The sequence below is a fragment of the Oncorhynchus masou genome, chromosome 33 (assembly GCF_036934945.1).
Source record: "Oncorhynchus masou masou isolate Uvic2021 chromosome 33, UVic_Omas_1.1, whole genome shotgun sequence".
NCBI classification, from domain to species: Eukaryota; Metazoa; Chordata; class Actinopteri; order Salmoniformes; family Salmonidae; genus Oncorhynchus; species Oncorhynchus masou.
In genome coordinates this window covers 35,264,621-35,277,338 of record NC_088244.1, presented here as the reverse complement: position 1 = coordinate 35,277,338, position 12,718 = coordinate 35,264,621, and the positions used below count along the sequence as shown (strand labels likewise).

Sequence of the window (12,718 nt, the reverse complement as noted above, 5' to 3'; positions counted from 1 at the left end):
TATAAGCATCCAAACAAAGAGAAGTCCCCTTCCGTCGTCCCCTTCAAAGCCATTCGCTTGAGCTCCTGACTTTACTGTCGATGTCAAAACAAATCACTTCTCCTAAAATCTCACGCAGTTCCATCATCCCAAGGTAAAAAGTACTTTGTTACTGCAACCGAGTGATAATTATGTTGTCATCATCCTCCCTTCCTCCCCGACCTTCAAAAACTTCTCCTGTGCGACAAGCCGACAAGCTGTTGAGTGTCATAGCCTGTGTAGGATGTATGGATGATAAGGGGGGGGGCATTCGACCCACTCCGTCAGACAAGCAATGTATTCATACAGAGGTGCATTGCTATGCATGCTGGGATTGGCAGTCTGGGGCTAATAGCTTTCTCACTGGACAATACAAAGATCTCTTTTAAATGTACTCCTACACAGAGAGCAGAACTTTCTTTATGTTTTGGGCAAACTGTAAAAGCCTGAAATATTTCTGCATTAATTAGGCTGGCTAGAACCTTGTTCTGTCTGTCTCCGGAAAGATTGATTATTTTCTTTATGAATGCAACAAGTCTGTGATGGCTATGTTCAGCTATTTCTGCGGAGGTACAGTAGTACAATACAGAGACATTGGGGAACTGTTTCTCAGAGAGAGAAGACAGACATAGTAAAAACCAAGGCCCTTTTGCAAAATAAAAAAAATAAAAAGGCCACATACAGACAGACATACAGCAAATCGAGGATGGTTTAAAACCACACCCGTAAGTCATCAAATCCATTGACAAAACATTTTCTCAACGTCGCTCAAAAAAGGTTGATTCGCTGTTATTATACCTCTGTAATAGGAAAATGGAATGAAATACCGTGAGAGCGCACTGTGCTAGCCATGGAAGGGAGGGACAATGTCACACAAAGACCCAAATGTCCAATTTTGGGATGACAAATTAGAGGGTAGGATGGGAGCCGATCTGCTCTGCCGCTCGGGGCTTTGCAGACATGTGGTAATCATCTGGAGCAGCTTTGAGTGCACTGCTGCTTGCTATTTAATGATGAGACCAGTCATGGGCTACAGCATGACAACTAGTGCCTGATGCAGCATAAGGGCCTATTTTCACCCTCCTTCTGCAGAAACAAACGGAACTACTAGAGGAGGCATTTAGACAAGTAGTCTCCCATCCCTTTCATCATCTCCCAAACAACCTATACAAAAGACAACTGTCTTTTGAAGGGGACATGTCATTACTCTGCAAATTACATCCAATCAGATTGTCCATCCAGTCTTGTAGTTGAGAAACACACATTATTGAATAGTGGCTTTGTCCAGGGGAGTAAAATGAAAATCACTCATACTAACTACCAGGTATTATCGTCTATATGAATCATCTCCTCGGTAAACTTTGAAGTATTAAATGGGGAGTTTGAGGAGGAATGAGTTTGATTGAGTGTGGGTACAAAACTGTAACTGGGGGAGTGTGTGTGTGTGTGTGTGTGTGTGTGCGCGCGCCGGAGGAGGAGTGTGTGAGGGAGAGTGTTGACAGAGGGAGTGCAGTCGAGCCGAAGGACTTGTGCGTGCCCATGTTGAGGAGGTTTGGGGTTATATTTAGAAAGGTGGCCCATCATAAAGGGACTGGTTAACTCTTCACCACCCAGGCCAGCTGCAAAGAGCAAGCACCAGGGAATCAAAGGGAGGCCTATGCTATCTGAGCATCTGAACACCATGGAACAAACAACAGTAAATAGTACATCCAATGGCTTCGTCCTTCAGGGGCAAAAATGTGTTTTGACGTCTGGTATTAAGATTAACATTCGGACCAACAACAAAAAAAAAAAGTGTGCTGAGCTCAGATACACTAAGAAACAGGAAGCTTGTCTGTCCAGGAGAAAGCATTCAGACTGCTGCGTGCAGAGACAGGCCTGTGTTGCCTTCTATTGACTCTGCTCATAAAGAGCAGCAGCGCATCCACTGACTCCACACGCAGAACTAGTGATGCAGATAAAAACTTTGCATCCTGGTCTTTGTTGTGCTTCTACATCAATGAGCATGTGCTGTGCCGTTCAGAGACAATGCAACAGGGCTTTGGCACAGGCACGGCGAGGCAGCCCTTTCCAATGGATACGCTATAGAGAGCAACCCTCCCATACACACGCAAACACGCCAAAAATGACTTCATTTGTAAACGTAAATATATTCTAAATACATTCATCCCAATCAAAGACACCAGTACATCAGCTACCAGTACATCAGCTACCCCACTATTCATGTGCCGCAAAAATAAAAGGGTGTGATTGTGTGTTCATTCCCGCAGAGAACATTGCTATCAGACATGCAATTTAAAAAGTCCATCTTGAAACCACCAGTTAAGAGGGACAAACAACTGGTATTGCTTCCTTCAGCTTGTTGATATGAAGAATCCTTTAATTGAAACGGCATGGCTGAAATTGCAGTGAGTCTACCCTCTGAAATCCTCGCAGAAATCAAAACACTCATTCTCAGAGTGAAAATATGGTTATTGTCAGGAGGGCTCTAATGTTTATAAACAGTCATTTGGGCGTGTGTGTGTGTGTGTGTGTGTGTTTGTTTATAGAGGGACACTCTCAGAGGTAAACATTACCTCCAATATCTACTAACTTAATGAAGCACCATGTGTATGGCCTTAGGCTAGCCCCTTGTAATTATCCACTCGTTTCTGAAGAGCAGGGAAGCCACAGGTCCGATTTAACAGGGTGTGGTTCTCTCCAAGAGCCATAGAGAATGACGGTTTAGAATTAATAGTGACCATCGACTCATTTGAAATGCATTACCCAAAGTGTGGTAATTAAACAACTTTTTATGTGCGTCCATAATGAGCCTGAACCAAAACAACATGCTCAGCTGGACAGATTGAGCACAGAACAGGACCTATAGGACTCAAATCCACATATTAAATGTGGATTGCTCCATTACTGAATTAATAGACTTAAAATCAGGATGATCTGGCACAAAACTACAACTCCGACGAGAGAATCTGATAAACTGCATCGTAACACACAATAGCCTCTGCTATCGAATAACGCATGTCCCATCTGACTGAAAGAGGTTGAGTGTCTCTACCTCCCTGAGGGTAAAAGACTGTGTCACTTTGTCACCTGTAACTCCAACCCAGGATCCCCCAGTCACAGGTCTGGGTCTCTGAAGAAGATCCCAGCTAAAACGAGGCTAATAGTGTCATTCCATTTGATTTCAATTACTTTTTGATCGCACCCCTTTTGATTTGAATGATTCTTTTTCTATACATATTTGCCAAAGGTCGAAGGGGTCAGAAAGTAACTTTTTGGACCTGAATGCAAAAACATTTTAGGAGATAGGAGGTGCTCAAAGTTTTGCATACCCCACCATGACACATCCATGCAAAATATAAATGACTGATATCATTTAAAATCTTAAAAACGGGGTTCACAAAGTATATTATACATATCCTGAAAAAAGTTTAATCCATTTTTTACATTTATATTTTACTTTAACATAAATGATCTAAAAGCACGCAAAATTCTATATTTATTTATTTTTGCATACATTGTAAGTTTAGACCCTATTTTACATCATCGGAGGTGTTTGTGTCGTGGCCACTATCAGATGCTCTTGAATACAGGCTAGCTGTCCAGGCTAGCTGCCCTGTACTAAAATGGGAATGGACAACTCAAATGGTAACAGAATGACACACATCCTTATGATCAATTTACCCCTTTTTCTCCCCAATTTTTCGTGGTATCCAATTGTTTTTAGTAGCTACTATCTTGTCTCATCGCTACAACTCCCGTACGGGCTCCGATACACAACCCAACCAAGCCGCACTGCTTCTTAACACAGCGCGCATCCAACCCCAACCCGTTCAAGCCCAGGTTGGAGCGAGGAGAGGGATGGAAGCAATACTGTTACAAAGTCTGATCCCATATCCTACACCTCCCCTTAACCTTTTGTAGGACTCTCCTGGGGAAACGATTAGAGGCCTCAGGAATACTTATGTCTCCTTAATGCTCATCGTCTGAGACAGCGGATGGATTATAATCACTTACAATGTATGTCATATCCTTCACATTTAGTGGTGCTATCACACTGGCCGGCTAATTCAACTATTTGGGTGATGAACGGGTGTACACCGCAATAGTGTTGCAAATATAGAGTAATCTTGGGCTAGGGTTTCGATCATTTACATTGGACATACTGTGGTTAAACATATGGTTAACATATCTTTACCATACTAGGATTTCTGCAGCCTTGAAAGGCAGGCATCAACATGGCCGAACGAGAGGCTGCCGGCAATTTAGAGAAATCGCTTTCTATGGGTCCAAACCTTTTTTCTATGAATACAAAAATCGCTTTCTATGCGTGAGAACTTTTTTCTTTATACGACTACAAATCGCTTTCCAGCGTTATCACTCTTTTCTGTGTGAGAACTTTTTCGTTGTCATCAAATTACTGCCAAAAGTCAGGTGACCTATGCACTTCCAAATATGAAGTTGCAGGCTTGCCATATCTGTCATGCGCATCTCTCTCCTATGTGCAAATCTTTATGGCAGTAAGTTTACTTAAGGCCCTCGATTTACATATACAATATCAAAAAGCTGTTTGTTTGTGGATAGTGAATTGCATTTGTGGATAGCGATTTACATTTGTGGATTGGTCATTTACATTTGTGGATTGGTGAGTTACATTTGTGGATTTGTGAGTTACATTTGTGGATTGGTGAGTTACATTTTTGGGAAAGTGATTTACATTTGTGGATACATTTAGCATGATATTGATCTCATAGTCTTGACTGAATTAACCTGGGAAAAGCTAGTTAAACTAGCTAATGTTAGCTAGCTAGGCTAATTGAGGCTGCAGTGCATGCGCTCTCATCCTACAGTTACAAATAACTCCATTCAGAATATTAAGTAGCAGCCTATTGTTGTAGTCTCTCCTTCTCATTTGAATTAACTTTTAATTCAGTCATTTTAATTCCATCTGCCATCGATTAGATAGTTGCTTACATTTTGACACACATAGAGGCTCTCTGACTGTAGCCTATTGCCACTCTGACGGCCAACAACAAGCCACATGCACCACGCTCCACTCTCGTGAAAAGCAAGAGCAGCACCATAAATGATAAAAATGTCTCTCTCAACTGCAGCTGTCGCATTTGGCTCTGTATGGGCCCTTCCGGACAAGTCAGTTAAAATGACACATACCCGAGACAATCATATCAGATCTGACCCAGACCTGTGATATCATTTTGAATTCTGGATCCGCTCAGGTACCAGCTCGAGTCTCGGGTGTTCCGGTACCAGTGGATACGTGAAGACCTCTACATGGATGTCTCATGGTAGAGTGTGGTATGCAAAATGGGGCAACTTTGAGTACCTCCATCTCCTAAATGTTTGGCATTCAGTTCCAAAAAGTAACTTCCTGACAACTTCTACCACAGGCAAATATGTATGGCAAGTTTTGTTCAAATAAAAAGGGGTCCAGTTAAAAAGTGATTGAAATCAAACGTAACGACTAAATAGCCCCACAATCTGGGTGAGACCTGACAACAGAACAACGACAGAACAATGTAATCATTTTTGGTTGCCCTGGCCTCCCATGTGTTTTAAAGAGCCCTTTGTAAAAGAGAGTGGGATGATGGGAAAAAAATATGTGCGAGGGCTGAGGGAGGAGGAGGGGGGGGGGGGGAATGACCTCCAGCTGTGAGAGCAGGTTTATGTCTATGACTTCATTGGTGGACATGACACATCTGGGAATGATAACACGTTCAGATGAAGCGAGGTAAAGGGCTGGTTTACAGTGTAAAACCATACCACCTTTGCCACAATACTTGGTAGGCAGGCTACATCAGTCATTTCATCAACATTGAATTGTTAATAAATTGTTTCATATGTTGTTTTTCCATCACATTAGTGGGTGACTGTCAATGCACCTAGATGGCAATCTAAACTGAACGCATCAATTTCAACTGTCAAAACATTCTCTAGGGTTCCTCTACACAGACCTGTTGAGTAGGAACTGGACACACTGGTAGTCACATACTTTGGAGGCTCTGGAACAGATGGGTGTCATGCAAAGAGAAAGCAATGGGTTTAAACAGTCACAGTCACATACCCATGGTCAATCCTTTTCTGCAGCGGAAGAAAAGAGATTAAAAAAAATAATAACAGAACAAAGCACCACAAGACAAAAAAGATGGCGCCGGAGAGGATGGCTGATGTTGTTTGTATCTTATCTTTTCACTTATTTATGTACATAATGTTGCTGCAACTGTCTCATGACCAAAAATAACTTCTGGACATCAGAACAGCGATTACTATTGTAAAGTGGCTGTTCCACTGGATGTCAGAAGGTGAATTCACCAATTTGTAAGTCGCTCTGGATAAGAGCGTCTGCTAAATGACTTAAATGTAAATGTAATTACTCACCACTAGGGTTGCACATTTTGGGAAATATTCAGAGGTGGAAACTCTCTGTGGGAATATATGGGAATTAATGGAAATGTATGCTAATTAATATTAATACCATTTAAATGTAGATGTTTTTTTGCATTGGATATATTTAGCATGTCATATGGAGACAGAAACATAAACCTTTTACCTTATAAGTAGACATAATTGCAAATTATTAAATCCTTCCAATATAAATAAATAAAAACAAATGTAGTTACGAATTGAACTTTATTTAAATGAGTTGACTCTTCACATGGGATGATTTCACTGAACAACAAAAGGGAATATTGAATGATCCCCAATGATCCATCGCATCTTCCAAAAACATTTTCTGTAAAATTATAGTCTAGAAACTAAAGCTTTGGTTGTCTTCCTCTCAACCTTCCATGTCTTCTCCCTGGACCTCCTCAATCACCACCTCTTGAACATCAGACTCTGAGGCCTCATCTTCACTGTCACTTTCCAACCTTGTTGAGGATGGCTCGTTGTCAGGCTCAAAAAGCCTCAAAATTTGCTCGGATAGCCACCAATTTTTCAACCCTTGTATTGGTCAGCCTGTTGCATGCTTTTGTGTGTGTGTTCCCAAACAAGGATCAGTTAGGCTCTGAGGCGGCTGATGTTGGTGGGATTTGGAGGATGATAAAGGCAACAGGGGAAAGAGCCTCAGATCCACAAAGTCCCTTCCACCAGGTGGCTGATGAGATATTGCATCTCCATCCCAAAGCCCTTGCTTGGAAGTGTACTTCGCCAGACTACCTTATCCAGGCCAAGTATCCAGGCCGAGGCCGAGACATGGTAATGATGACACCATAGGCCTTGTTGATCTCTGCACCAGACAGGATGCTCTTGGCATACCCGGGGTCCAGCTTCAGACAGAAGTCTTCACACTTTTTGATGCATTTCAGAACTGCAGTTTCCTCTGCTTGGAGAAGCAGTGAAGTGGGCAGGGCAGTATGGATTTCTTCTCTTACATTGCAAGCAGTCTGAACATCAGACAGGATGGCATTGTCTCTCTCAATCCGTGCAATGGCTACTGTTATAGTTTTCAGGAGTTTCAGGCTGCTTACCAGTCACTCCCAAAATATAATATCAGCAGACTGTGATAAGGACATTTCTTGGAGAGACTCCTTCTCCTCCAGAAGACAGTCAACCATGATGACAACACCACCCCCCACGGGTGTTGCTGGGCAGCTTCAATGTGATGCTCTTATTCTTCTTACTTTCCTTGGTGACATAGATTGCTGCTATAACTTGATGACTCTTCACATACCTAACCATTTCCTTCACTGAAACATGCATGAGAGCATCAGCTGTTCTGGATGACTGTGTGATCACGCGCTCCGCAGCCGACGTGAGTAAGACCTTTAAACAGGTTAATATTCACAAGGCCGCAGGACCAGACGGATTACCATGATGTGTACTCCAAGCATGCACTGACCAACTGGCAAGTGTCTTCAGTGACATTTTCAACCTCTCCCTGTCGGAGTCTGTAATACCAACATGTTTCAAGCAGACCACCATAGTCCCTGTGCCCATGAACACTAAAGTAACCTGCCTAAATGAGTACCAACCCCAACCCGAGCACTCACATCTGTAGCCATGAGGACCTTTGAAAGGCTGGTCATGGGTCACATCAACACCATTATCCCAGAAACCCTAGACCGTGTGGTGCCAGGACAACAACCTCTCCCTCAATGTGATCAAGACAAAGGAGATGATTGTGGACTACAGAAAAAGGAGGACCGAGCACGCCCCCATTCTCATCGACTGGGCAGCAGTGGAGCAGGTTGAGAGCTCCAAGTTCCTTAGTGTCAACATCACCAACAAACTAACAAGGTCCAGGCACACCAAGACAGTCGTGAAGAGGGCACAACAAAACCTATTCCCCGTCAGGATATTGAAAAGATTTGGCATGGGTCCTCAGATCCTCAAAAGGTTTTGCAGCTGCACCATCGAGAGCATCCCTGACGGGTTGCATCATTGCCTGGTATGGCAACTGCTCAGCCACCGACCGCAAGGCACTACAGTGTGTAGTGCGTACGGCCCAGTACATCACCAGGGCCAAGCTTCCTGCCATCCAGGACCTTTATACCAGACGGTGTCTGAGGCAGGCCCTAAAAATTGTCAAAGACTCCAGCCACCCTCGTCATAGACTGTTCTCTTTGCTACCACATGGCAAGCGGTACCGGAGCGCAAGGCTAGTTCCAAGAGGCTTCTAAACAGCTTCTACCCCCAAGCCATAAGACTCCTGAACATCTAACCAAATGGCTTCCCAGACTATTTGCATTGACCCTCCCCCCTTTACGCTGCTGCTACTCCTTGTTATTATCTACGCATAGTCACTTTAATAACTCTACCTACATGCACATATTACCTCGACTAACCGGTGCCCCCGCACGTTGACTCTGCACAGGTACACCTTGTATGTAGCCTCGCTATTGTTATTTTACTGCTGCTCTTTAAATTATTTGTTACTTTTATTTCTTATTCTTATATATTTTTGTTGCCATTTCTTTTAACTGCATTGTTGGTTGAAGGCTTGTAAGTAAGCATTTCACTATAAGGTCACCTGTTGTATTCGGCTCATGGGACAAATAAAATTTGATTTGAAGACCAGAGAGAGCAGCAGGAAATGTCAGGAATATAAAAAGGAGGAGAATAAAAAGGAAATCACTGGAGAAAAAGTGGAACAATATCGACAAACACGCATCCAAAGAAGGATGTTGAAACTAGAACGAGCCAAGAGCCAGTGACCCCTAAACACACCAGACAAAGAAGACCAGACATCTGCTCCCAGATTACACCAGACAGTGTGTTAAAAACAAGCTTAAAGGCCCAGTGCAGTCGAAACATAATTTTCCTGTGTTCGATTTACACTCACTGGACAGTTTATTAGGTACACCCATCTAGGATCGGGTAGGACCACCCTTTGCCTCCAGAACAGCCTGAATCGTTGAGGCATGGATTCTACAAGGTGTCGGAAACATTCCACAGGGATGTTAGTCCATGCTGACGCGATGGCATCACACAGTTGCTGCAGATGGTACAGTCATGCCGCGAACAGCCCATTCCATCTCATCCCAAACTTGCTCTATTTGATTTGGTACATAATTGACACCCAAAAATGATTTGAAATTGAGATAAAACATTTGCATTGCTGCTAGCATAATAGTAGATAACGCTAGTTAGTTTTGCGAGCCAATGCTATCTCTAACTCCCTTCATACTTAATGCAGAGACATACTAAATGTATCCATGAATTCATCGGACTCTGGGGAAGTAGATACATAGGGATTTTGGCATTGAATCCATTTATCACTTTAAGTCCCATGGCGTGGAACCAGTGGAGGCTGCTGGAGGGGAGGATGGCTCATAATAATGGCCAGAACCGAGTCAATGGAATGGCATCAAACACAAGGAAACAATGTATTTGATACCATTCCAACAATTTCACTCCAGCCATTACCCCCGAGCCCATCCTCCCCAATTAAGGTGCCACCAACCTCCTGTGCGTGGAACACTTACAGAACATCCCAAAGTCCCCTCTTGGCTCTATATCATCCACTAACACCACACACTGTTGGTGACTTCACTTGTCAAGCAAACTACATTCAATCGCACACACAGGTATCATAATTATGTCCCTTTGTCCATAATATTGTTTAGCCTGTGTACATTCATAATTCTATCCATATGTAGCCATGTATATTTCTTGTTGCACTTGTCCACAGAGCGACCAGACAAGACATCTGGTACCAGATTAGACCAGTGTGTTTAAATGCAGAGGCTTAAGAGCCTGGAACACGGATGGTTGAGACAACCGGTTAGGCTACTCAACTTCAAACCCACAGTCACCATCATATACTGACTGTACATCATATAGGACAAAAGGTGTACAAGAGGGCATTAGGAAAAAGCAGAATACTTGCATTGCAGTATTGTAAGAATCAGCTTTTTGCAGAATTGTATAAATGAAAGAATATCTAGTAGACTTTGAAGTCATGAACGTTTTCCAATGCAAACGTAACCTGCTCGCTCTGACATGTGCTTGGGAGATTGTGTACTGGCAGGCCAAAACAAACATTTTGGGAAAATGCAATCAAATAATATTAGAGGGATATCTACAAACAGGTGAATCTAGTTGATCTTCTTTCAACAGCATTGTTTCCCAGTAGACTCTAATCGTGGGTGATATCAAGTCATCTTTAGCTCAAATCTTGAGACCAAAATGCTTCAGCCATCAGCCACCAACTGTGATGATTCCCCCCTCTGGTAATTTGCCAAGGAAAGGCATCAACTTTGGGAGGTGTTGGCTTCTTGCCTCAGTAAACTGGTGCTGGTCAAGTCAAAACTGAACTGTGTCAACTTGGTGCCCTGGGTTCAAAGTCACAGGGTGTTCTTGTTCACGTCGGCTGAACCTACTTCCGACTTTCTTGGCCAAAGCTCTATCAGAGTCTGGTCAAATTAATGTATTCTCAGGCCAACTAAACAGCATCCATCCTCTGTAAGCACTAGTCATACTTACTAGGGATATCATCTGTAATGCACATATCTTACATCACTTATAATTGACATAAAACACGCTAACGGAGGACTCCTGACTAGTGCACGGAAAGAATTCCACAATGGAATAGCCTAGACGACTGAAAAATGTCCAAGTGCATCTCAAATGGGCATAGCAGGCAAGGCCATCCTTTAACATCAAATCATATGAGTACATGCATGAAACGTCGAATGATAATACATGTGATTATGAATGACTTATTTAAGAGCGAAGAGAAACGTGACTGAATATAGGATCTACTTACTGAGTCGTAGTCGGAGACCAAGCCAACTCCTTTGAGGTGACTTGTGCTGTAGAACTGAATTCATGGTCCACTTGCTTGGAACCATTTAGGTCCTATTCTTGGTTCTTATGCTGAAAATCCCTCAATATCAATGGTTGGTCATCTTCATGTCTATTCTCAACGAATGGTGGTAGATTCCGATGGTCCTGTCTTGAAGTTTGAATCTAACTTGAATGTGCCATTTTATCACTCTCCGTTTCGCCTAGGTGGCATCATATTTATGATCGCTCCCGTAAACCGCATAATATTGTTCTATATTGGAGCAATCCCTGTGCTCGACGTTATTTGTAGATCAGTTTGAGAGCAAACAACCAACATGTTAAAAAACAATCCATTGAAATAATAATCCAACCTTTCGTGACTAACTAACCTGTCACACGATTGGCTGACTGGTGCAGAATATGTCTCATTCAAGGTAATAAACACCGCATAATTAAAGGTCAATTCTCCAATATGGCAAATAGGACGCCTCTGTTTTTGTTTACTCCGCTATGCAGCAGTAACCTGTTGCTTCACAAAAAGCATTATCTTCGTCGTCCAGGTCCGAAATATCCTATTTGCCCGATCACCACCGTAGCGTTTGTCCCTCCCTCACGATACACTTTGTTTTAATCGCCGGTTATTGCACGGGTGAAGCACGCGGGCTACTTTGTTGCAATTTTGGCCACTGACTTCTTCGTTGCTTTCGGCAAAGCACATTAAAGTCGGAAACATAGTTCCCCGCCAAGTATCGTCGTCTGTCCCTCCACTTTTCAACCATTAAAAGCCTTTTCCATTCATTCGGTCTACCTTCTTTTCTTTCCAGTTACAAGTTGGCATTATGTTGCAGCTAGGGGCGCCATAGTATGGAAGCCCATAATACCATCTCAAAATGCAAAGGTACTAAATCGAGATTTTTAGATACAGAGGTGAAAATGTCGAGATACTAAATCGACATGTTTTAGATACGGTTAAGTCCAAATTAGCAGAAACGAACAAAACATATATTTTTTTTATAGTATACCGTAATTATAGGAAATGTTTCTTCATTTGTAACTTTGTGCTGTGATTTCAGAGGTGGCACCACAAGTCCCAGAGTTGGGGAGAGAGTTGTTTTCCTGGTGCCCAGAGTTTCTCATGATCTAGTGACATTGAATAACCAACCTATGACATAAAATAAATCAGCTGTAAAACAGTTGTATATGGGCTATGATGGGAACAGATTCGTTCTAATCAGGTCACATGTATTTAAAAAAATGAATCAAATCAAAGTTTGTAGAGTCACACGCTTGATGTAGTCATTGTGAGATCGGAATATGGGATCAAATACTAAACTTTTGACAAAATGTAATACACTATAAGTGAATTTGTCCAAATACTTATAACACCTTCAAATGGGGCAACTTAAATGAAATCTAATTGTATTTGTCACGTGCGCCGAATACAACAGGTGTA

At 42.5% G+C, this 12,718-nt stretch overlaps 1 protein-coding gene across 3 annotated transcripts in view; it reads right to left on the bottom strand.

The window, feature by feature from the left end:
- Nucleotides 1-12,025, bottom strand: part of LOC135528381 (pleckstrin homology domain-containing family G member 5-like) — a 65,340-nt gene extending 53,315 nt beyond the window's left edge. For all 3 annotated transcript variants that reach the window (XM_064957426.1, XM_064957428.1, XM_064957427.1), the window contains exon 1: nucleotides 11,246-12,025. In XM_064957426.1, coding sequence (XP_064813498.1) covers nucleotides 11,246-11,330 — 85 coding nt within the window. In that variant the 5' untranslated portion in view covers nucleotides 11,331-12,025. The remainder of the gene's footprint in view (nucleotides 1-11,245) is intronic.
- Nucleotides 12,026-12,718: the final 693 nt, after the last annotated feature.